This window comes from Bos indicus x Bos taurus, chromosome 15 (assembly GCF_003369695.1).
Source record: "Bos indicus x Bos taurus breed Angus x Brahman F1 hybrid chromosome 15, Bos_hybrid_MaternalHap_v2.0, whole genome shotgun sequence".
In the NCBI taxonomy this organism is placed as follows: domain Eukaryota; kingdom Metazoa; phylum Chordata; class Mammalia; order Artiodactyla; family Bovidae; genus Bos; species Bos indicus x Bos taurus.
In genome coordinates, this window is record NC_040090.1 from 25,266,851 (window position 1) to 25,289,034 (window position 22,184).

The following is a 22,184-nucleotide window of genomic DNA, read 5'->3' on the forward strand; positions in this document are numbered from 1 at the left end:
TTTCATGGTTTTTGTTTTGATAGTAAGCTGTAGATTATATTAATAGCATATTTTATTCTATAAAATGCTATACAAACAACACGAATGTTAATTTACTTGTGTTGTAGTCTAGGTAATATTGTGTTAGAATTCAGACTATTATTGATGAAAATTAGTTTTTTTCACCATCTCATCCACAACTTTTGCACTTGCAGTTAATTTTAAAAGTCATTTTAATACTTAAAAGATTTTTGAAAGGCTTCTAAAACTTGGCAATCTCAACAAAATGTTTTTGACTGACTTCCTTTTTAAGTCTCTTTATAGACTTACAGTAAACAAACTTTTTGAAGCGGGAATCTCTAGCCATAATGTAGGAACAGATAAATAGAACACTAAACCACTTTATCCTGAAATGCACATTTTCAGTTGTATATAAGATGCCTTAAAGCATTATATAAATATTTTAAGATGTTTCCTAAACTATTAATGGGTAAGTATTACAAAGACTAGGATTGGATTCATTAAGCAAAACTTACCCTAGGGTTTAGAAGAAAGGCTCTTCTATATCTTTCATTAGCTCTGATCTATCTCTGGTCACTTATAAAAGCCTGGTTAAATTGTATTACATAATCATTTTGAAAGTTATATTATTTAATCATGTAACTTTCATCACCTACCCTTTCCCCTAAATTAGGAGCTGTTGAATAAATCCCTAGCATTGTTTCTGTACTTTTGCTAAATTATCATTTTTAAGAAAAGCGTCATAACTATAAAAACAAAAATCAGGTGCATTATCTTGTTACTTTATTAATATGTGCCTTCAACTATGTTAGGTGTAATAAACCTTAAAAGACCATTTGAATTTCATGAAAACTATGTTAGACCTTTATAAGTAAAGCAATACCAAAGTTATTTTTCAATGAACAGTTTCTCTCCAGGACATTCCCAAATTGTTATTAGACCTAGATGTATTCTAGTTAATCTGAAAACAGTAATAGAAAAATTTTTTGATTCTTAAAGTGCTGTCCTCTCTGTTTAATCACCTGAATATTTCTCAACAAACCTGTAAAGAAATTAAGTACATCTTACCTTTGTATGGAATCTAAATGTAAAGATAAAGAAAAGGTATAAGAAACATAACTATAACTAGAGATCTTTTGGAGTAGGATATGACAACCCACTCCAGTACTCTTACCTGGAGAATCCCGTGGACAGAGGAGCCTGGCAGGCTACAGTCCATGGGGTGACAAAGAGACACGACTGAACCAACTTAGCACACATGCAGAGATCTTTAGGATACTTAAAATATATGAAAGCAAAATGATTAAATCCATGTCCTTGTACAAAATATGTCTTTTATTTCTCTAAGAAATAAAACTTTATTTTCATTTCTACTATTTATATTTCGCTATAAACTTTAAAGTATATTAGAATTACTCATGCAAACATTCAGACTTCATGAATGGATTACCTGTTCCCCGAATAAAAGGAATTTTCCTTCATCATGGGACTCATGACTTTAAATGTGTTTTACTCATTCTCATCATATTGAATGATTTATTTTTGCTGATTGAGTCACATTTTTATTGGCCTCTTTTACTTTTTTTCCTGACATTATTTTATTGAATTATAGTTGATTTACAGAAGGCAATGGCACCCCATTCTAGTACTCTTGCCTGGAAAATCCCATGGATGGAGGAGCCTGGTAGGCTGCAGTCCGTGGGGTCGCTAAGAGTCTGACTCGACTGAGAGTCTTCCCTTTCACTTTTCACTTTCATGCATTGGAGAAGGAAATGGCAACCCACTCCAGTGTTCTTGCCTGGAGAATCCCAGGGACGGGGGAGCCTGGTGGGCTGCCGTCTATGGGGTCGCAGAGTTGGACACGACTGAAGCGACTTAGCAGCAGCAGCAGCAGCAGCAGCAGTTGATTTACAATGCTGTGTTAATTTCTTTTTGTTGTTGTTTTCTACTGTACAGCAGAATGATTCAGTTATATATTATACATTCTTTTTCATATTCTTTATATATTGGCCCTCTTTAAATTCTCCTAGGAAGTTAACTGTCCTTTCTTTTTGTTAAATGCTGGGGAAAACATGAATGGGAGAGTGAGATAGTCAGCCAGGGGAGAATGGGGCTAAATAAAGAAAAATCTTCCCCACCTAAGAATTTTTATCTTGCCCTTCTATTTGATTGCCAATTCATTTCATGTTATTTCCTTGCATGTTTCAGTTAATTAGACTTTTGAATGTAAAGTTTCATAGCTTTGTCTAGTTTGACCCGACTCTGTCCATAGATTTTGAGTAAAGCTATCCCAGAATAAGCAAGAAACAATTTTGGTCTGTTCTTTCCTTTTACAGCCCCAAAGTCTGACTTTTTCTTTTCATTAAAAGCCTCTGCATGAAGTAATAACCTGTTTATAGTAATACCTATGTAAGTCAACAAGTACTGTAATATTTGTGGAAGTATTGCTGCTCACTCCCAATTCTTATTCATTTGGTTTTTCATCCTGATTTTTAAATTTCAAATTTATGCTGCTAATTCTTGTTTGTAATTTCCAATTTTAAATATTTCTCTTTTTATTTTAGAAGATAAGGATTTAACCCCTTTACAGTATGTATACATTTCCTCCTCCTTTTTGCCAGAACAGTTTTTCACCTTTTTAAAAATAAATTTCGAGTGTTATCAAGTAAATATCATTCCTTGTTGAGTTAAGAACTGCATACACTCTTTTCTTGTACTGCTTTGCTGTTTCTGTATGTAGTATTTGTTTTTCCCATTCGCTTTCTTGTTGTTCTCCTTTATTCTACAGAAGCACATCCTCCAGTAGATTTGGAGAATGGGTGTATAGGAAGTAAAATTTTTTTAGATCATGGATGTATAGCAGTATTTTTATTTTCTGATTGTTTGACTCAGTGTAGAATTCTAGGTTGGAAATAATTTTTCCAAGAACTGTGAACATGTTTCTCCATTGATTTCTAGATTCCAATGTTGCTGTTAATTGTCACGCCATTTTTATTTGTCATACTTTGTGTGAGACTTTCTCCCAGGAAAACGTTGGGTTCCTGGGTGTTCTGCAATGTCACAGTGCTATACCTTGGTGGTATCTAAGTCATTACACTAAACAGTTTGTGGGCCTTTTTCTCTGGAAACCTTTATCTTTTCACTCTGGGAAATTTTCACAGATTTTAATGTACATACACATGCTTACATAGATAAACCTCTGTAATTTTTTTTTCCCTTCTTTCTTTTCTGTCTTTGGAACATTATTATTAATCCGATTTTGGATCTCCTGGATTAATCTTCTAATTCTGTTATCAGTTATCTAGTATTTACCTCTTTTTGTTTGTTTGCTAGTCTTTCTAGGAGATGTCTTCAGCGTTATCTTATAACCTTTATTTTTAGTTTTTTCCTCTCGTTTTAAATTTCTAAGAACTCTGTCTTATAATTCAGTGTTTCTTTCCATAGCACTTTGATTTTGTTTCATGATTGTAATAATTTCTTATTTCTCTGAAGACATTAATTATGGTTTCCTAAAATACTTGTCTGTTTCCTTTATTATCTATTCTCAAATATCTGGTGACTTTTGATGTATTCTGTGTACATAGGTCTTTCAGCTAATTAGCCTTGATTTATGGCAATGTCTAAAAAATTAGTTAAAAAGTTAGTTGAGGGGAACCTGAAAATGTCAATACTTAGGTCTTCTTTTATTGCTATAGTTTATTATCTAAAAAGAACTGTTTGATTTCCCATTTAGAGGCTGTATAAGCCCAGCTACCAGTATTTTAGACACATAGGAGAAAAATCTGAGTACATTTCTTGTTCCATAGCTGACTACAACTTTTTTTCTTTCATTAATCAAACAAACATTGAAACTGTACTGAAAATAATAGTAGTAACTTCTTTTAACAGTCTCAACATTATGGTTATTGTTGTTATTTGGACATGAAGTCATATTCACATAACCATGGATCCATAACCATTTCAGGACAATAGAAATGCAGTATACCTACACTTTTTGTTGGAGAATTAAGTTCCAAGACATGGTCTACAAGTAACAAATTTTTTCAGACTGTGGGGTACCTGCTATCTTCTGTACTTAGTATATGATATAGTAGGCTGGTTCCTTAGATGAAGAGACCCTAGAGAGAAGACTTGCTATCTTCCCAAGCAACTGCCAGTCTTTTCCATCCCAGTTTTATGAGCCTACCTTATAAAAATGCATTTTTAATGTCCCATCAACTCCTGTGTGGCTCCTCCATTGCTGAGGTATTTCATTACCTAACATTGCCTGTTAGAACCTCTTGTTCTGAAAATCCATAACTACACGATTTCTTTTCTTGTTTTAGGGACCCTTTTTAAAAGAATTATAATTTTCCTCCAGGTTTTTTCTTTGTCATTTCCACTATAAGCCCAAGAATTACAGAATCTTCTTAGATAGTATTTTCCCAGGCTGAATCTGCGGTAGCTACAGATGCCTAAGCCTGCTTTTCTGGAAAGTTACTGCACATCTTGTAATGGAAAAGTACAGCAGATCTCTCTTACACACCTAGCATATCCAGTAGTTGTTACAGCCCCTTGCCCAGCACTCTCCAGTTTGCTATACCCACTTCAAGTATTCCTTTACCTGACTAAAGGGGAATGACTATTTATTATATATGTGTAATATATATATTTATATATAGTATATATAACTTATTATATAATATATAAATTGTATTTATATATTCTGGATATCATATTAAAAGTGAAATTTCACTTGTTTATTGTGTCCTTTAGTCTTCATGAGTAAATGGAGTCATTATATGCTTATAGTTTCAGTGAATTGACTGCTGAATTTTTATTTAAGTCTTTAAATCTTACTTTGATCTGATTAACTTCTGAACATTTCTAGTAACTCGTCAGTCTAAGTAGTCAATTCAGGACTACTTATCTATTAGATTTCTGCTCTCTTATTATTTTATCTGTACTTAATAATTGAGAGGATAAAAGAAAAGAATCTCCTGGACTTGTATTTTGCACATGCTGTGTGTCTGTAGCATCTCTTCTTTCAGGTTCAATAAAACAGTGGTATGTGAATCCATTATCAGCCACATCTTCATGTTTCTCCTTCAGGTTATTAATATATCCTATCAAGAGAGTAGAATTATGGCTAAAGATAATGTCTGATCGTATCAACATTTGATACTGGATATATGTTTAGATTATCCCAAAGAACAGGTCAATATTTCTTTGGTGTATTACGATAGTACCCACTTCTCATAGTGTTTATAAGCAATAGAGCAAATGTGGCCCACTATCATGGGAATTTGCCCACTGCCGCTCCAGCAGTTATCTCTCCGTAGATCTGGGCAATAACAATAGTTACTCTAGATAATCCTTATCCCTTGAGATTTCATGGTCCAATGTGTTCTGAATTTTACAATGTTGTTATGAAGCCTGCATGTTCAAATAATACTTAGATGTTCTGCTTTCATAATACCTTTGGTTTCTCTTACAGTTTATCATCAGCCTTGATAAATTGGGTATTCGATAAACTGAAAGCAAGACATTGTTTGAAATATATTCTTTTGGTGATAATTGTGCATTGGGTATTAATGGAATGTGCTCAGTTATGTCCAGCTCTTTGCAACCCCATGTACTGTAGCACGCCAGGCTCCTTAATCCATGCGATTTTCCTTACAAGAATACTGGAGTGGGTTGCCATTTCCTTCTCCAGGGGATCTTCTCAACCCAGGAATTGAACCTGCATTGCCAAGCAGATTCTTTACCACTGAACCACCTGATGGAATACTGAAAAGCAAATTAGAGCTTAGTCTGTGACTATCATAATGCTAACAGTTGAAGCCTATAATTCTAGGGCCTTTCCTTGAATCTTAAGTATTTTATAGATGTTATCTAATCCTAGAAAATCCTTGTACATAGAAAGGTAGTATCCCTGTTTTTCTAGGGGGCATTAATACCCATACTGCTCAAGTGAATTGCCCAAGGTCACTCAGTGAGTTGTTAGTAAAACCAGAAATAGAATCCAAGTCTCCTGACTTCCAATTCAGTTCTCCATCCTCGATATAGTTTTCTATCCTCTATATACCCATACGGCCTCTCATGGGAAAAGAAGTTAATCTTCCAGCTATTAATAGCCACCAAATTGGTGGTAGCAGCACAGTGGAGAAAAGTAACTGTCTTTACACTGCAGCATTAGTATAAAAATATCTGGTAATGGAAAATTTGACAAATGTCATGTTAAAGGGAGTGGAAAATTATTTTAAGATCTGGATCTCATTTATCTAGTTCTCAGAAAAGTAAAATTCCTTAGTAGAATAGGGATCATATTTTTCTTCCTGTTTTTAAATTGTTTTTCCTAGAGGGTAATTGTCAACCTTGCCACAGCAGTCTATTGTCAACTAATGTAATAAGAATAACGCATGTACTCTTGCTGATTGTTATAACTGTATTTTTTAACTTGGTTGAAAGTTTGAACTGTTCTGTTGAAATATTTACACAGCACTTATTTTATTCAACTTTCAGTGTAATTTAAGTTATTGTTATATTGTAAAACATACATGACATCAATTGGAAATTTTACTGCCTGATTTGAAAACATGGTGAGAAATACAGATTATAGTTTCTTCCCTTAACAGCACACTCCATGCAGAATTACTTTGTGTCAGGCACCATGAAGTTTACCAGAATGAAATAGGCAAAGGAGAAAAAAAAAATTAAGAAATGCAGCATAAGTTCACTGAAGCTCATCAAGTTTATCATTATTTATGTAATCATTATTTTGTACACTAAAAAAAAGTGAGAAATCTCTATGTGCTTAAATATTTAATTATGTCTAGTATTGTGGGAGTTCACACTTAAGTTCAAACAAAACCATTTGTCTCTAAGTATTAGAGCAAAGGACAAGAATTACCCTACTAAAAATCTTTGTATAGTATGTTTCTGTTTAAAAATTACTAAACATTTTTAATCAGGAAAATGGCATGATCAGAATTATGTTTTAACTAAGGCAAGATTGGTGAAGGTTGGGAAATGCAAGGAAAAGGTAAAAATCTAGTTATTTGGGACTCAGGTGATTGAGAAAGTAGTGGCAAGAGGTTGGTTACTCAGAATAAGAGTGTATAGCCATAAAAAAAAGAATGAAGTAATGCCATTTGCAGCAACACGGATGGACCTTGCAATTATATACTAAGTGGAGTAAGTCAGAGGAAGACAAATAATATATGCTATCACTTGAATGTTGAATATAAAAAACAGTACATATTTATAATCGTTATATCTTCTTGGATTGAGGCCTTGATCATTACGTAGTGTTCTTCTTTGTCTCTTGTAATGATTGTTTATTTTAAAGTCTATTTTATCTGATACAAGTATTGCTACTCCTGCTTTCTTTTGATTTCTATTTGCACGGAATATCTTGTTCCAGCCTTTCACTTTCAGTTTGTATGTGTCCCTAGTTCTGAAGTGAGTCTCTTGTAGACAGCATATTTAAGGGTATTTTTTTTTCCCTTGCTGATGTTTATTTTTTTTATTTTATTTTTTTTAACTTTACAATATTGTATTGGTTTTGCCGTGTATCAACATGAATCCACCACAGGTATACACATGTTCCCCATCCTGAACCCTCCTCCCTCCTCCCTCCCCGTACCATCCCTCTGGGTCATCCCAGTGCTTATTTTTGTATACAATCAGCCAGTCTGTGTCTTTTGGTTGGAGCATTTAACCCATTTACACTTAAGGTAACTGTTGTTAAGGATGGCTCAGTGGGTAAAGAATCAGCCTGCAGTGCAGGAAATTCAGGAGACGCAGGCTCAGTCCCTGGGTTGGGAAGAGCCCCTGGAGGAGGGCATGGCAGCTTATTCCAGTATTCTTGCCTCGAGAATCCCATGGACAGAGGAGCTGGATGACCTACAGTTCATTAAGCTGCAGAGAGTCTGACACAGCTGAAGCAACTGAGTGCACACACGTGATCCTGTTACCAAAACCTTTATTGTTTTGGGTTTGTTTTTATAAGACTTTCCTTTCTCTTGTGTTTCCTATCTAGAGAAGTTCCTTTTGCATTTGTTGTAACGCTGGATTGGTGATGCTGAATTCTCTTACTTTTTGCTTTATCTATAAAGCTTTTGATTTCTCCATCAAACCTGAATGAGATCCTTGCTGGGTAGAGTAATCTTAGTTATAAGTTTATAGTATATCCTGCCATTCATTCCCTTCTGGCCTGCACTTTCTGCTGAAAGATCAGCTGTTAGCCTTATGGGGGTTCCCTTGTATGTTATTTTTTGCTTTGCCCTTGCTGCCTTTAATCTTTGTGTTTAGTTTTTGTTAGTTTGATTATTATATGTCTTGGCATATTTTTTTATGGGTATATCCTGCTTGGGACTCTCTGGGCTTCCTAGACTTGGATGGCTATTTCCTTTCCCATGTTAGGGAATTTTTCTACTATAATCTCTTCAGGTATGTTCTCATACCCTTTCTTGTTCTTTTCTTCTCTGGGACCGCTGTATTTCGAATGTTGGTCCACTTAATTTTGTCCTAGAGGTCTATAAGACTGTCTTCAATTCTTTTTTCTTTATTCTATTCTGCTTTAGTTATTTCCACCATTCTGTCTTCCAGTTCACTTATCTGTTCTTCACCCTCAGTTATTCTGCTATTGGTTCCCTCTAATATATTTTTTATTTCCCTTATTGTGTTGTTCATTGCTGATTGTCCAGAACAGAAACAGGTTCACAGACATAGAAAAAAAACCTTATGGAATTAGAAGGTCAAGTACTGATCCTCAGAGAAATGTATATATTTACTGGAGTTTGTTGTCATAATTGCCCAGTATCTCAAGATAGCTGTATTTATAAATTCATATTGATATTGCTATTTAGTATTTATTTTCTGTTTTAGAATTGCTTTATAATGAGTTTATTGACATTATTAGCAATAGCTTTTTTCTTTCCAACTTATTTTCTTTTAAATTTTTATTAATTTAACATGAAATATGCTTATTAGTAGGGTTTATTTCTTCTTTTAACTGATAAGGTTATTAGAAAACTATTTAGGCAACATTATTGAGCTTCTTTTTAATTTTGTTGAACAGGCACATCTACAGGTGAATCTAATCTGCTTAAAATTCCTTCACAAAAAAGAACCCGAAGAAAATTAATGCCTTCTCCCTTGAACATAAAACATACCCAAACGTCTGTAGAGTCTGAAAATACGCAGCTTAATGATTCCCTCAGCAAAGAGCTTCAGCCCATTGTGTATACTCCAGAAAATTGTAGAAAAACTTATCAAAATCCATCTACAGGGACCTCATTAAAACCATCACATACTACCAGTTTTCAGACCATCAGCTCAAATATAAACAGTGATAATTCTTTGAAAATGTTGTGTGAAGTAGATATCCCTCTCAGCATGAGAAAAGAACATGGACAGGAGGATTTAAAGTCTACATTTCTTATATGTGAAGATACCAGGAGCTTGGAAAGTGAACTACCTGAACAAGAATCCCTCCCAAACAATAACATTTTGCAAAGGTACAAAGGAGTATTTGCCAATTCTTCTTTATTTGTATAGCCTTTAAACTGTTGGCTCTCTTTTTGCTCTGTAGCTATATTTAAGATCTATTTCATAGATGAAGTATGCTATCTTGATTACAAAAGTCAGTGTTTTACCTTCATTAAATCTCATTTGTCTTTCTAAATATTAATCCACGAACAATACTGTGAAGTCTTTAATTTTGAAGCTTAAGTTGATTGGCCCTCATTAGGCTAGAGGAAACCTTAAGATATATTTATTTTGTTCTTCATACTTCAGCATTAGATGTTATAGCCTATCAATGGTGGATTATCAAGTGTTTATTATTATTCATTAATATCTTCACTAAAAGAAATACCACAGTTTCTATTGATATTAACAAGCCTCTCAGCTTGCTCTGAAATAGTCATAAATATAAGGTATGGTTGACTACATGTCATCCAAGCAAAAACATATCCTTCTCACTTAATCTGTATATTCACAGTTAATCTAACTATGGGAAGAATGATACCTTCGCTTTTCTATGCTGTGGGGGTACAGAAATCTCTTGATGTCCATCTGTGGTATAAAAAAAGAGAAAAGAAAACCTCAGACAATCAAGGAAAGGTTATAGTATTGCACAGTGTTTTCCTTTATCAATTAATGCAAGGTGCTGTTCAAATTATGGGAGTATATGCCCCATTTTTTCTCCGTAGTACAAATGAAAATTACTCTGTTTTTCATTATTTAATATACAGGCTTGCCCCTTCTTCAGTCTCAACCAAACAGCCTCTGCCTATACCAAGCACAGTACCATCCTACATGGCAATGACTGCTGCCGCCAAAAGGAAACGGAAACTAATAAGGTACATTTAAATATAAACTGTTTTGATCTTTGTGTGTAAGTAAGATCACCTTTACACATTGTTTCCTACAGCTCTTTTTATTAAAATTAGACTGTCAGTTCACATATGTGCACCCATATAATAAGTTGCTCTAATGTGGCACTGCTTATATTATCAAAGATCTTGATAAAGCCCAAATATTTCACTTGGTATTTGCTTAAGATATTCCATATTTCAGGTTATTTAAAATAAATTTAAACGTCTCTGGCCTTCAAAAAAGTTATTTAATTTTAAGTTTTTTCTGTTGACAACTTTTACTCATTTGGTATTTTTCCCTTTAAACATTACTGAATTTCTTCAGTCCTAAAATTATACTGTTTTAATGGATTTTGATATCTGGTTAAAATGTGATAAGTGAATAAACTTTTGTTTCTGGCTATGACATTGTAGCTTATATCAGACCAGGCTTTCCATCAGGAGCAATTATAAAAGCTAATGAAATTCAACCAGTAGCTGCTTGAAAGGCCTGGGGAACAACCAACACAGCCAGGACTTGAGAGTCTAAGATCCCAGAAAAATGGAAAACAACTTGTGGAGAACTAGACTTTCTCTGCCTCTTTTTTCCATTTAGCATTTGCATCAGACTCCTCAATTCATGGCATCAAATATAGAGGTCAAGCAGAAAATGGAAGCCTAGTGCTGTCAGCACCTCACTGAGCTAGGGAAGCAAAATCCTCCTGTGTAGCTTTTGCCTACAGCATATTCGCCAGTTTCTAAACTCCATGGAATAAAAGACCAAGAAACCAAGCTAAAAGTGGCTACCAAGAGGCTAAAGTAATAAGCAAGGTTTTGATCTTCTCATGGGGCCAGGATACAAAAATTACTGTTTAGGGATCATCATGAGAAGAAGCCCCATTAAACACCCAGGGTGTTACTTGAAATCTTTGAAGGCCTATGCTCTAGGTAGGGGTAGGGGAAACTGGAAATAGACTGGTTCTTGAAAACCTGAAACAGATCTAGACCAGTTGAATTCCTTCTCTGCCCACTTGCCAGAAGAAAATTAAATCATCTCTGAAGAATATATGATCTCCAGCCTCTCCAGTTTTTCATATGCAGTGTTTGCCACTTAAGCAAAAGTTACCAAATATGCCAGGAGACAGGACAAAATGACTGAAAATCAAGAGAAAAACAGAGAAGCAGTAATGAAGATACTGGAATTATCAGATAGGGACTTAAATTTAGTTGTGATTAAGTTCAATAAAATAGATGATAATTTCCCAGAGAACTGGATTCTATTAAAATGAATCAAATGGATATTCTAGAGCTGAAAAATAGAATTTACTGAAATTGCAACTCAATCAATTTAACAAATTAGGTATGGCAGAAGAAAGTTTAGTGAACTTTCATTAAAGAAAGATAGGTTTCATTAAAGAAGATAGGTTAATAAAAAAAAATCCAAACTAATATACAAAAGGATAAAAAGATTAAAATACAGAGAAGAGCAAAAAAGAGGTCTGTGGTACACAGATCTAGCATGTATGCATTTTGAGTCCCAGAAAGAAATGAGAAAAAAAAAAAAATGTAAAAACAAAGAAACAAAAAAAAAACAGTATTTGAGATGATGCTGGCTAATAATTTTCCAAAACTGACCAAAGATAACACAGGCTCAAGAACCACTGCACACTGCAAGCAGCATTAAGACAAAGCAACATACGCAGGTAAACAGCAGTAAAATGGCTAAAAATTAAAGACGGGAAAATATCTTAAATATATTGTTATATGACATGAAGTTCATTATATATTCTTTATATCCTATAACACTGAATTCAGTGAAAAGATATAGTGAACGGTTAAACTGTAAAATGGATCTGATTTGCTTTAACTCTTTTTCTTTAGTATGTGATTATGGAGAGAAGAGTATACGATCTTAGGATAACTCTTTTTTTTAAGTTTCCTGTTTTCTACTGTGGACCTGTTATCATCTGGGCTAATGTTAACAAATTTACAAATAGCCTATTTATTTGTGCCACATAGAGTGTGATCTCATAGTTGCATCCAACATCTGTTCTTTCTTCTCCAGAGTACAGTAGAGTCTTGGAATGTTTATGTTTAAATTTCATGGATTGATTTTTCCTGAGTGTCCCTGATTATCCATGACAGTTACAATCTTGTATTTTGCTATGTCACTAATTTGAATTGTGCAATTTGTTATATATAGGAATCAATCATTTACTGAGCCTAGCTAACCACCATCATCTGTTTTGTCCATCTTCACACTAATTTTTATTATGTCAGTCATGTTATTCTTTTCATTAATTAGTGCTGGAGACTTTTCTTGTTCTTCACTGGTAACATGCCCTGCTGTTTTAACTCAAATCTAACAAAAGTTTATAGCTAAGAATAACTTAAATGCAAACATAGACATTATCAAAATGAAATGAATTTTCAAGAAATATCCAGGTATATAAATTGTGTATTTGGAGTGGGTTTAGATAAATTAAAGGGCTTCCACAAAAATGTCTACTATTGTGAAATAATATTAAAGGACAAATAAAGTAAGATTTCTCATAGCCTATTAATTGCTCTGTTACATTCCCTCTGGTACCAATAATTAGATCCTGCCATTAACTAAGGTTAAAAGAGATTAATGCTAGAAATGTACATAATTACTTTTTAAAAAAATCTTCCTTTCCCCCTATTAAACCTACATGAGCTTGAGAGTAATAAACTCTGGTATTTTCCACTTAGCAATTTTATGTACATATTTAGATATGTGTATATATCATTATGGTTTTTAAAAATAAAGAATGGCTCCATGTATATAGTTATTTATTTATCTATTTTGTCAGTTTTTCTCTCAAAAAAAAACAAAACACAAAACATTATTATCCAGAAGCACTGGATATTCCAAAAACCTACCAGACTGAATTTTTTAGTACTACTTAAAATGAGAATATCAGATATGTAACAATTTCAATTTCTGTAATCATTCTAACAGACTATTTTAACTAACTGAATCAATTTGCCAAATATACAAATAAAATACATATGTAAATTTTTACTTATAAATTATATTTATTAATTTGAGGTTTTGTTTGCTTTATGTCTGGTTGGTTGCTTGGTTTTTTGTTTGTTCCACCGTCTTTCTTGGCACTCAAAAATGGTCTAACATGTGCATACATTTTTGGTTTTGAAAAAAGTCTGTGATTACAACTAGAAATTATCTCAGCTGAAAGAATATGAGATTCATTACATTTATTAAGCAGAAATATTCTACCTATGTACAGAAATAAAGGGCTAATCTTTTATTAATAGTTATGGAAATATATTTGGCACACAACTAGAATATTTTCTAGGTTTCTTCTCAAGATAGTCTTTAAAATAATTTGAATTTGTACCCATAACAATTTTAGGTCTTTTTATCTTATGATCTAAAATAAATCTTACAGAAATTGATAACAAATATTTCATTAGTTGACTAAATCCTAAAAATACTTAAATGTTTTGCTTTTATATAAATATATAACTTATTTTATTAGGCTTTGATTTCATTCCTAGAAATGTGAGTTTTATTCAAGTAAAACCCTGATTTTCAAGTGAAAACAAAAGGTCTAGAACTAGCCAAAGTGAAAAATCATACCATAAAATCATTAAGACAACTTTAACATAAATCGTTTGGAAAAACAAACCTTGTCAAAAGTAACCAATGACACTGGTCTTTATACTTGAAGAAATAAAAATCACCAAATGACCAAAAAAGAATTTGATTTTATAAATGTATATGTTTTAATATATTTTATATATATATATAATCAAAAATGTGTGCTTTAGTATCCAAAATGGATTTATAGTAATTTAGTTTATTTGGCACCATTTAGGAATAGAAAATTTCTACAACTGAATTTAGTTTGATAACACAGGTACTTCTCTATAACCATTTTGGGAAGACGTTATTTGCATTATTGAACAGAGTTGGTAAATCACCATTATGAACACCATGATCATTTCTCTTACAGGCTCTAAAAAATTTAGATACGCAGGCTGACTTATTTTTCCAGCATTCACTGAGTTTATACCTATTTTTCTTTACTAGCATATTAACAGAGAAGGCAATGGCACCCCACTCCAGTACTCTTGCCTGGAAAATCCCATGGACAGAGGAGCCTTGTAGGCTGCAGTCCATGGGGTCGCTAGGAGTCGGACACGACTGAGTGACCTCACTTTCACTTTTCACTTTCATGCACTGGAGAAGGAAATGGCAACCCACTCCAGTGTTCTTGCCTGGAGAATCCCAGGGACGGGGGAGCCTGGTGGGCTGCCGTCTCTGGGGTCACACAGAGTCGGACACGACTGAAGCGACTTAGCAGCAGCAGCAGCATATTAAATTGCCATTTCTGACTACTTTGAATGACCATATAACTAACCCATATTCTGCTGTTCCACAGACATAAACCCGCATCACTTTCCCACATGGTTAGGATTCCCAGAACAAGTTGTTGCCATAAGGAAAAGTCTCTAATTGTTAATCCAACAGACAATCAAATTAGTATAAACTTGTAAAATGGTATAGAATATCTTGACTTGCAAGAAATTTTCCTAAAATTAGCTTATTTGAATCAGTGTAGAAAGAGATCTTCCACTTTGACCTTCAACGCTGCCTGCTGAAACTTGACCTCTGTAGGACTGGGAAGGGTTGGATCACTGTTTTTCAGGGCCCAGATTAAACTCATCCCATCCACAGAATCTTCCCTTTTTCTTTCTTCTTCTGAACTCAGGAACCTACAGCATTGAAAACCTGCCAGACTCTTTTTTTACTCTGTCTTGTATTATTTTATGTGTCTTATTTTTCCCTCACCCCACCATATATCTATTATGTAAATTTTCAGGACATGGGTTGTTTGTGCCCTACTCACTTGTGTATTTTGTGACATGAAGCCACAGTAGGTGCTCAGTAATTTGTCAACTCGAGATAGAAATTTGATCCATTAATAGCATGAGGCCAATATCATTCTTTTCATTTCGCTTTGTATAATTGCAGTAATCAGAGAGAGATACTCAGTTATTATCATGCTTTGATTTAAAAACAAGGTTTCCAAACAATCTCACTTGTTTATATTCCCCAGATTAGAGGTATTATAATCTGAGCTTAGTGTTTCACCTCTTGGAGTGAGCTCCTTATCTCTACACTTTGAATAACAGTGTTTGCATGCAGTTCAACACAGCACCCTGAAATGTTAAATTCTGTTAAAGAATTGTGACATACACCTCTAATCATAATCTCTGATTTGAATACACATTAAAAACACACACAGCTAAATTCTCCTATGGGCCAAAAATTTACTTAGCATCTCCAGTTACTTCTATGGGATTTTACAACATAATATTTAGTATCTCACTTTTTCTTTAATCGTAATTGAACATAGAATTTGTATTTGAACTTAGAGATATAAAAGAATGCTTTACTAAAATAAAAAAATTTTCCCCCAAAGCTCTGCAGCAAATACTTCATTAACTGCTGAGTTAAATTCTGGATCTGCCAAGCGTGTTCATCAAGATAATTCAAGTGATAAGCACTTACAAGAAAACAAACCAACTATGGGTATGTCTCAGCTCTTATTCTGATATTTAATAAATGATTAACTAGCATGTATAAACGTCACATATTTTACAGTGCTTTCATAAGAATCTCCCTTTATATACTCATCACCTTTATTACATAGTGAGTGGTTATCCCTGATATAGATAAGAAAACTTAAGACACAAAATAGAAAACATGCTTACCCAAGACCACAGAGAGATTTCTTGATGGAGCCAGCACTCAGAACTGGGTCTCCTGACTCTACATTCTGTACCCTTTTGGTTATACAAACTGCCTTATATTGCAGAAGGGTGGGTAAATAATTTAACTAATATTTGATATAATTAGCTATATTACTTAATAGGTTTACAGATAAACTATATCTGTAAATGTATCTGAAATTTTTTCTCTTTGCGTATTATTTTTAGTAATTTGGCCTCTGACTCATTTGTGCAGTTATTGGGAGATTCAAGTCTATATCTGGTTGTAATCATGTTTTAACTCCTGTTAGCAAGTTGCAGAGAATGCTGATGGCAGTGACTGTGCTTGTGTTGTGCTCAGTTGTGTCCATCTCTTTGCAACCACGTCTGGTGACAACATCCCCTCAGTTGCTTACGGAGGTGACATGAGTCCATGGTGACAAAGCATCTTCATGAAACTAGAGTATACAGTGCCCGTCAGTTCCTAGGCCTTTGTGTCCCAACCTGTTTTTCTGACATTATAGCTCCTAAGACTTCAATTAGGAAGTATATATTTACTGCACTCTCACTATGTGCTAGGTTCTGTGATGAATATAGAGATCATTAAGACTTGGTTTGGTTCTTCCCTAAAGGAACTTATGATTATAGTATTTGGAATTTTTAAAAGGAGTTCATGAGATAGTGATTATACTGAGAATAACATGAAAACTATTATTACTTTTTTTCCTGTCAACGCTTTTTCATTAGAGTAATATAAAATTTCTCAATAGCTTTGTCAGGCTGCATTGATAAATCATTATTTCTTGTGGTGGCCACAAGAAGTTCCTTAAGTTCAATGGAAATGTCTTTCATGCAAATTTAAAAATCAGTGAAGTCCTGAAAAGAAAAATTTACTATGATTATTTGATTTAGCATGCCATATTTAGTAATGTTTAATAGTGTTTATATGCAGGTGGTGTAGATACATATAGTCCCTTTGGTCTCCTGAAAAAATTCTCCAGGAAGTCATAATTCTACAACTAAATAATAAATTTATGATAATTGTCAAATAATAGAGATCTGGGTTTCCTAATATGCTTATTTTCTAAGAATACTATAAAATGCATCAAGTATCTTGTGCATAAAGAGAGATGAGAGAACAGTAGGAAAGAATACTAAACTACAGTACTTGCCAAGGGGGAAATAATTATGTCTTATTAAGAATAACGGAGCCCTTAGAAAAGGGTATTAAAGTGAAGGTCCCTGGTAGGTCAGAAGGTAAAGAATTTTCCTGCAATACTGGAGACCCAGGTTCAATCCCTGGATCAGGAAGATCCCCTGGAAAAGGAAATGGCAACCCACTTCAGTATTCTTGCCTGGAAAACCCCATGGGCAGAGGAGCCTGGCAGGCTACAGTCCATGGGGTTGCAGAGTCAGACATGACTGAGCAACTAACACAACTTCCAGTGGTTTATGTGGGCTTCCCAGGTAATGCTAGTGGTAAAGAATCCACCTGCTAATGCAGGTAACCCAGGTTCCATCCCCTAGTCGAGAAGATTCCCTGGAATAGGAAGTGGCAACCCACTTCAGTATTCTTGCCTGGAAAATTCCATGGACAGAGGAGCCTGGTGGGCTACAGTCCATGGGGTCACAAAGAGTTGGACGTGACTGAGCACATCCACACATACTGGATGGTTTATGTCCATTAGGATATCCAAGAGAAAATGCCCAAATACACATTAGGAATTACTAGAGAAGTAAGAGATAACCAGGGCAGCCTTCCTTAGAATCTATGCAACTGACTTCTCCACCTAACAGTGTACCAAGAGAAAAAAAAAAGAGAGAGAGAAGCATCAGTGAAAATGACCTTAACTCTGTTTACTGAGCATTTAGAGAAACAAGAAGTGTCGAGAGAATATGTGTCCCTAAAACTAAAATCTAATGTGACCAAGAAAATGACTGAGTGATTAGTCAGACCCATAAAGAAGTCGGTGCCCTCAGTTGTAACAACACTACATTGGGTAGAGAATCATTGTGAACACGGGTACAGAGCCAGAAGAGGGGCATAGAGAAATGGAACCCATTTGTGAGATAGCAGTGGTGGGATCAGGATCAGCACATTAAGAAGTGCTGATTCCAATGATACTTCTAAATTGGAAAAATACAGAAGTTTCAAAGTCCTAGGGAAGTAATCCAAAGAATGAAAAAAAAACTTGATGGTGCCCAAAAGAAGGGGAACAGTGCTCATAGAAGTAGTCTCTCCTAGTTCAAAAAGAACAGAAGTAAATGTGGGACTTTTTTCACTGACTTCACTTGCTGGCTTTGGGGATGGGTGGGGCATACATTACCTCTGCACTAAAACTTCAGTTTATCATATAGAGAAATGCATTTCTACTTTCAAGCCAAAGTATTAATGTTCCTTTGCTGGTGTTATATTTTAAATCATTAATTACCAACTGTGAAGTTTAGTGAATGGTGAAAATTCTTTTTGAATTATACTTTTACAATATTTATGTATCTCTCTATTTCTTCTCTAGACTATAAAAGAAACATCCATAAAATAAGGCCGAACATGGTTAGAAAGTTTGGAAGAAGTATTTCAAAAGGAAACCTAAGATAAGCCTCTTCGAAATCAAGGGGGAAAAAATCAAGGAGTCTGCTTTTAAGAGTTTTTTGCCAGGACCCTTTCAGGAAGTTGCTTAAAGTCTTTGAAAGAAGACCATCTTAAAAACTAGGTGCACTCAAATGCCTTTAGCAAGCAGAAAATGAAATTCCTTTTGTTTTGTGCTTTTGTATTCTAAGCAAATATAAAATTTCAAGAAAAAAGGTATGTTTTGCATTTGTAAAATATTTGCTCCCCTTTAATATTCCTGAGTCAGTGTGGTGGCAGCTTAGTTTTACTATGCTTCAAGTTGATTAGAACATTTTAGAAAATAGTAGAGTTAAATTTCCCTTACTGGTTTTTTAAAATGAGAATTTAGAAGTGATAAAATTATGACCCAGGATTTATTTGGTCTGACATTGTTTTAATCATATATCTGACCTTTCTTTCCAAACATATTTAGATGTACAAATGTACATATATGTGCCGATAAAGCTGTTGTAAATATTATTTAAATAGTCTTCATTAATAAAATACTAATATTGTTTCTTGCTACTTGATATATTAAATATGTAAACTTTATCGTCTCTGCTTTTCTGTCTCATGACTGACTACCCTTTGCATGCGTGTGTGCATGAGTGGTTTGCATGCCCTTCTCCCGGTGATCTTCCCGACCCCTTACACACCTTAAACGACTACTTTTCATAAACTGTCAATTTTGTATATTTGTATTTCAAATTAGTTTAAGATAAGTGGCACTAGAACCAAGTCTGAGAATAATCTATAGGTTTCTTAATGAGAACATGTTTTAATCATTTTTCCTGTGATAGGAAGTACATGGAGCTGCAACTTAATCTTATGTCCTTTTTCACCTGCCTTGTTTGGCCTGTTTATCTTCTGATTACAAGTGTTTGGTCAAATGCACTTTTAATTTCATATGTCTTAGGAACTGTCCCATCTAAGCAAACAGCCATTTAACAATCAGCTGCATATTTTAGGCCTTTTAGTTGTTGATCATGTTTTTCAAATCAAAATCTAATTGGGAGAGTGTGAGATGGAATAATGATCTTTGACGTTTCCTCCCACTGTGACCCATATAATTCCATATTCGTCAAAGTGCACATAGGATCTATTGTAGGGAGAACAAACATAGACAATTTTTGTTTTCCCTTTGTCATTAGGACCTTGATTGTGTTGCCTATTTATCAGTTACATTGGCCTCTCTATTATTCGTTTCCATTTTTCTTAGGTAATTATAAGGTTTCAAAAGAAATCTTTTTACCACGTACTGATGAATGGCTAGCTAGCAGGATTAAGTAACCCTACCTCGTGGTCCACCTCATACCATAAGACATGAGTGATTTTCTTATATGCCATTTTTATCAACTAGGGATTTCACCTTCCATAAAAATTCCTAACAATGCCTTTGCATTACAACCACATAAAGGAGAAATTAGAGGAAATAAATTGTAATGAATGTGGGAAAAGAAACCTGTTGAATATATGAATAAGGACTGTTGGATATATGAATAAGGAAAAACTACATGCATTTAAACTAAAATAAGGTGCTATAATTAATAAGTCACTAGAAAGCAATTTTTAAATAAACTTTATGTAAAAGATAAACCTATCATAAACATGTGACTCAGTGAATTTTCACAGAATAAACACACCCGTGTAACCAGCCCTGAGATCAAGGAATAGAGAATTATCAGAATCCTAGAAGCCTCTCTCATATCCCACCTCCCGCTAAGGCTGACCACTGACTGATTTTTAACTAAAATAATTTATTTTTGTTAAAAGGTAATATTTTTTCCAAAAAGAACTGTAAACAATACAAATGTGCTTCCTCCTCCTCTCAACCACCCGCTACCAATATTCCCAGTTGTAATCACTGCTAATAGTTAAGGTATGCTGCCAAGTCATTTCTTTATATTCAAGCCTGTATACTTGTTTTTTTATTTTTTAAAAAAATGTATCATCTGATTTGTTTTGCAGTTTATTTTTTTATTCTCATTTGAAAGCAGCCTGGGCATCTTTGTAAAATCTCTTAAGTGTGAATTTCATAAATACTGCTATCGCAGATAGATTGCTCTTTAGTGACAATTGGTAGCAAATAATTCTCATGAAGCAAGTCAAAGATCAGAGAGAAACCCAAATGATGCTGTTTCTTTTGACTAACACTGCACGCGATTTCCGAGAATATGTTGGAGTAGTCAGTATAATCTCTACGTCATGATGTCCAAAGTATAGTCCACAGAACATGGCTCACCTGGATACCCTGCCAAGAAGAGGGCTCCGTGTCAAAGAAGAGTGGGAAGCAGCAGCCTTCCAGGACATTGGCTGCACCCTCTGACAATATAAGCCCCTGAAATCTTATAGTCAGAATCTTACTTGATTTAACACAGTAATTCCCAAATTCCTTTGAAACATCAAACTTTTAAAAAAACTGTTTAATTGAGGATAATACAGTGAACCTTCATATAATCATAATACTGGATCCACTTAACAAATTTTTCCACATTTGTCTGGAAGGTCCCTTTTTCCTTGTTTTTCTTCTTTGCTAGAGTACTGTAAAGCACCCCAGATATTTCATCACTACATACTTGTTTATGAATCTGAAAATATAGCCATATTCTTATTTAATACAAAAAAGTACCTCCTTTTATTAAAGCACTCCCATCACTTCATGGCAAATAGATAGGGAAACAGTGGAAACAGTGCCCAGTTTTATTTTGGTGGGCTACAAAATCACTGCAGATGGTGACTGCAGCCATGAAATTAAAAGACGCTTACTCCTTAAAAGGAAAGTGATGACCAACCTAGACTGCATATTAAAAAGCAGAGACATTACTTTGTCAACAAAGGTCCATCTAGTCAAGGCTATGTTTTTTCCAGTAGTCATGTATGGATGTGAGAGCTGGACTATAAAGAAAGCTGAGCGCCAAAGAATTGATGCTTTTGAACTGTAGTGTTGGAGAAGACTCTTGAGAGTCCCTAGAAGTGCAGAGAGATCCAAACAGTCCATCCTACAGGAGACCAGTCCTGGTTGTTCATTGGAAGGACTGATGTTGAAGCTGAAACTCCAATACTTTGGCTACCTGATGCGAAGAGCTGACTCATTTGAAAATATTCTGATGCTGGGAGGGATTGGGGGCAGGAGGAGAAGGGGATGACAGAGGATGAGATGGTTGGATGGCATCACCAACTCAATGGACATGGGTTTGGACTCCGGCAGTTGGTGATGGATAGGGAGGCCTGGCGTGCTGTGGTTCATGGGGTTGCAAAGAGTCGGACACGACTGAGCGACTGAACTGAATGATATCCCTAAGAACATACTTTGAGCAAAAATGTAGGGATTGATAATGACTAAAATTAACAGAACATTATAGAATAGAGTTAAAGCTATTAGGTATTTAATATTTTTAACTTATAAGAATTATTTGCCAGTTTGAAACAAACACTTTACACATTAATGCTAACTCCACTGGCCTTTC

General features: G+C 34.5%; 1 protein-coding gene across 1 annotated transcript in view; it reads left to right on the forward strand.

Annotated features, from left to right (window-relative positions):
• The window catches only part of KIF18A (kinesin family member 18A), an 85,702-nt gene extending 66,796 nt beyond the window's left edge, over positions 1–18,906 (forward strand). The window contains exons 14-17 of the mRNA XM_027562785.1: positions 9,065–9,503; positions 10,242–10,349; positions 15,818–15,927; positions 18,623–18,906. Coding sequence (XP_027418586.1) covers positions 9,065–9,503; positions 10,242–10,349; positions 15,818–15,927; positions 18,623–18,705 — 740 coding nt within the window. The 3' untranslated portion in view covers positions 18,706–18,906. The remainder of the gene's footprint in view (positions 1–9,064; positions 9,504–10,241; positions 10,350–15,817; positions 15,928–18,622) is intronic.
• The last annotated feature ends 3,278 nt before the right edge of the window (positions 18,907–22,184 follow it).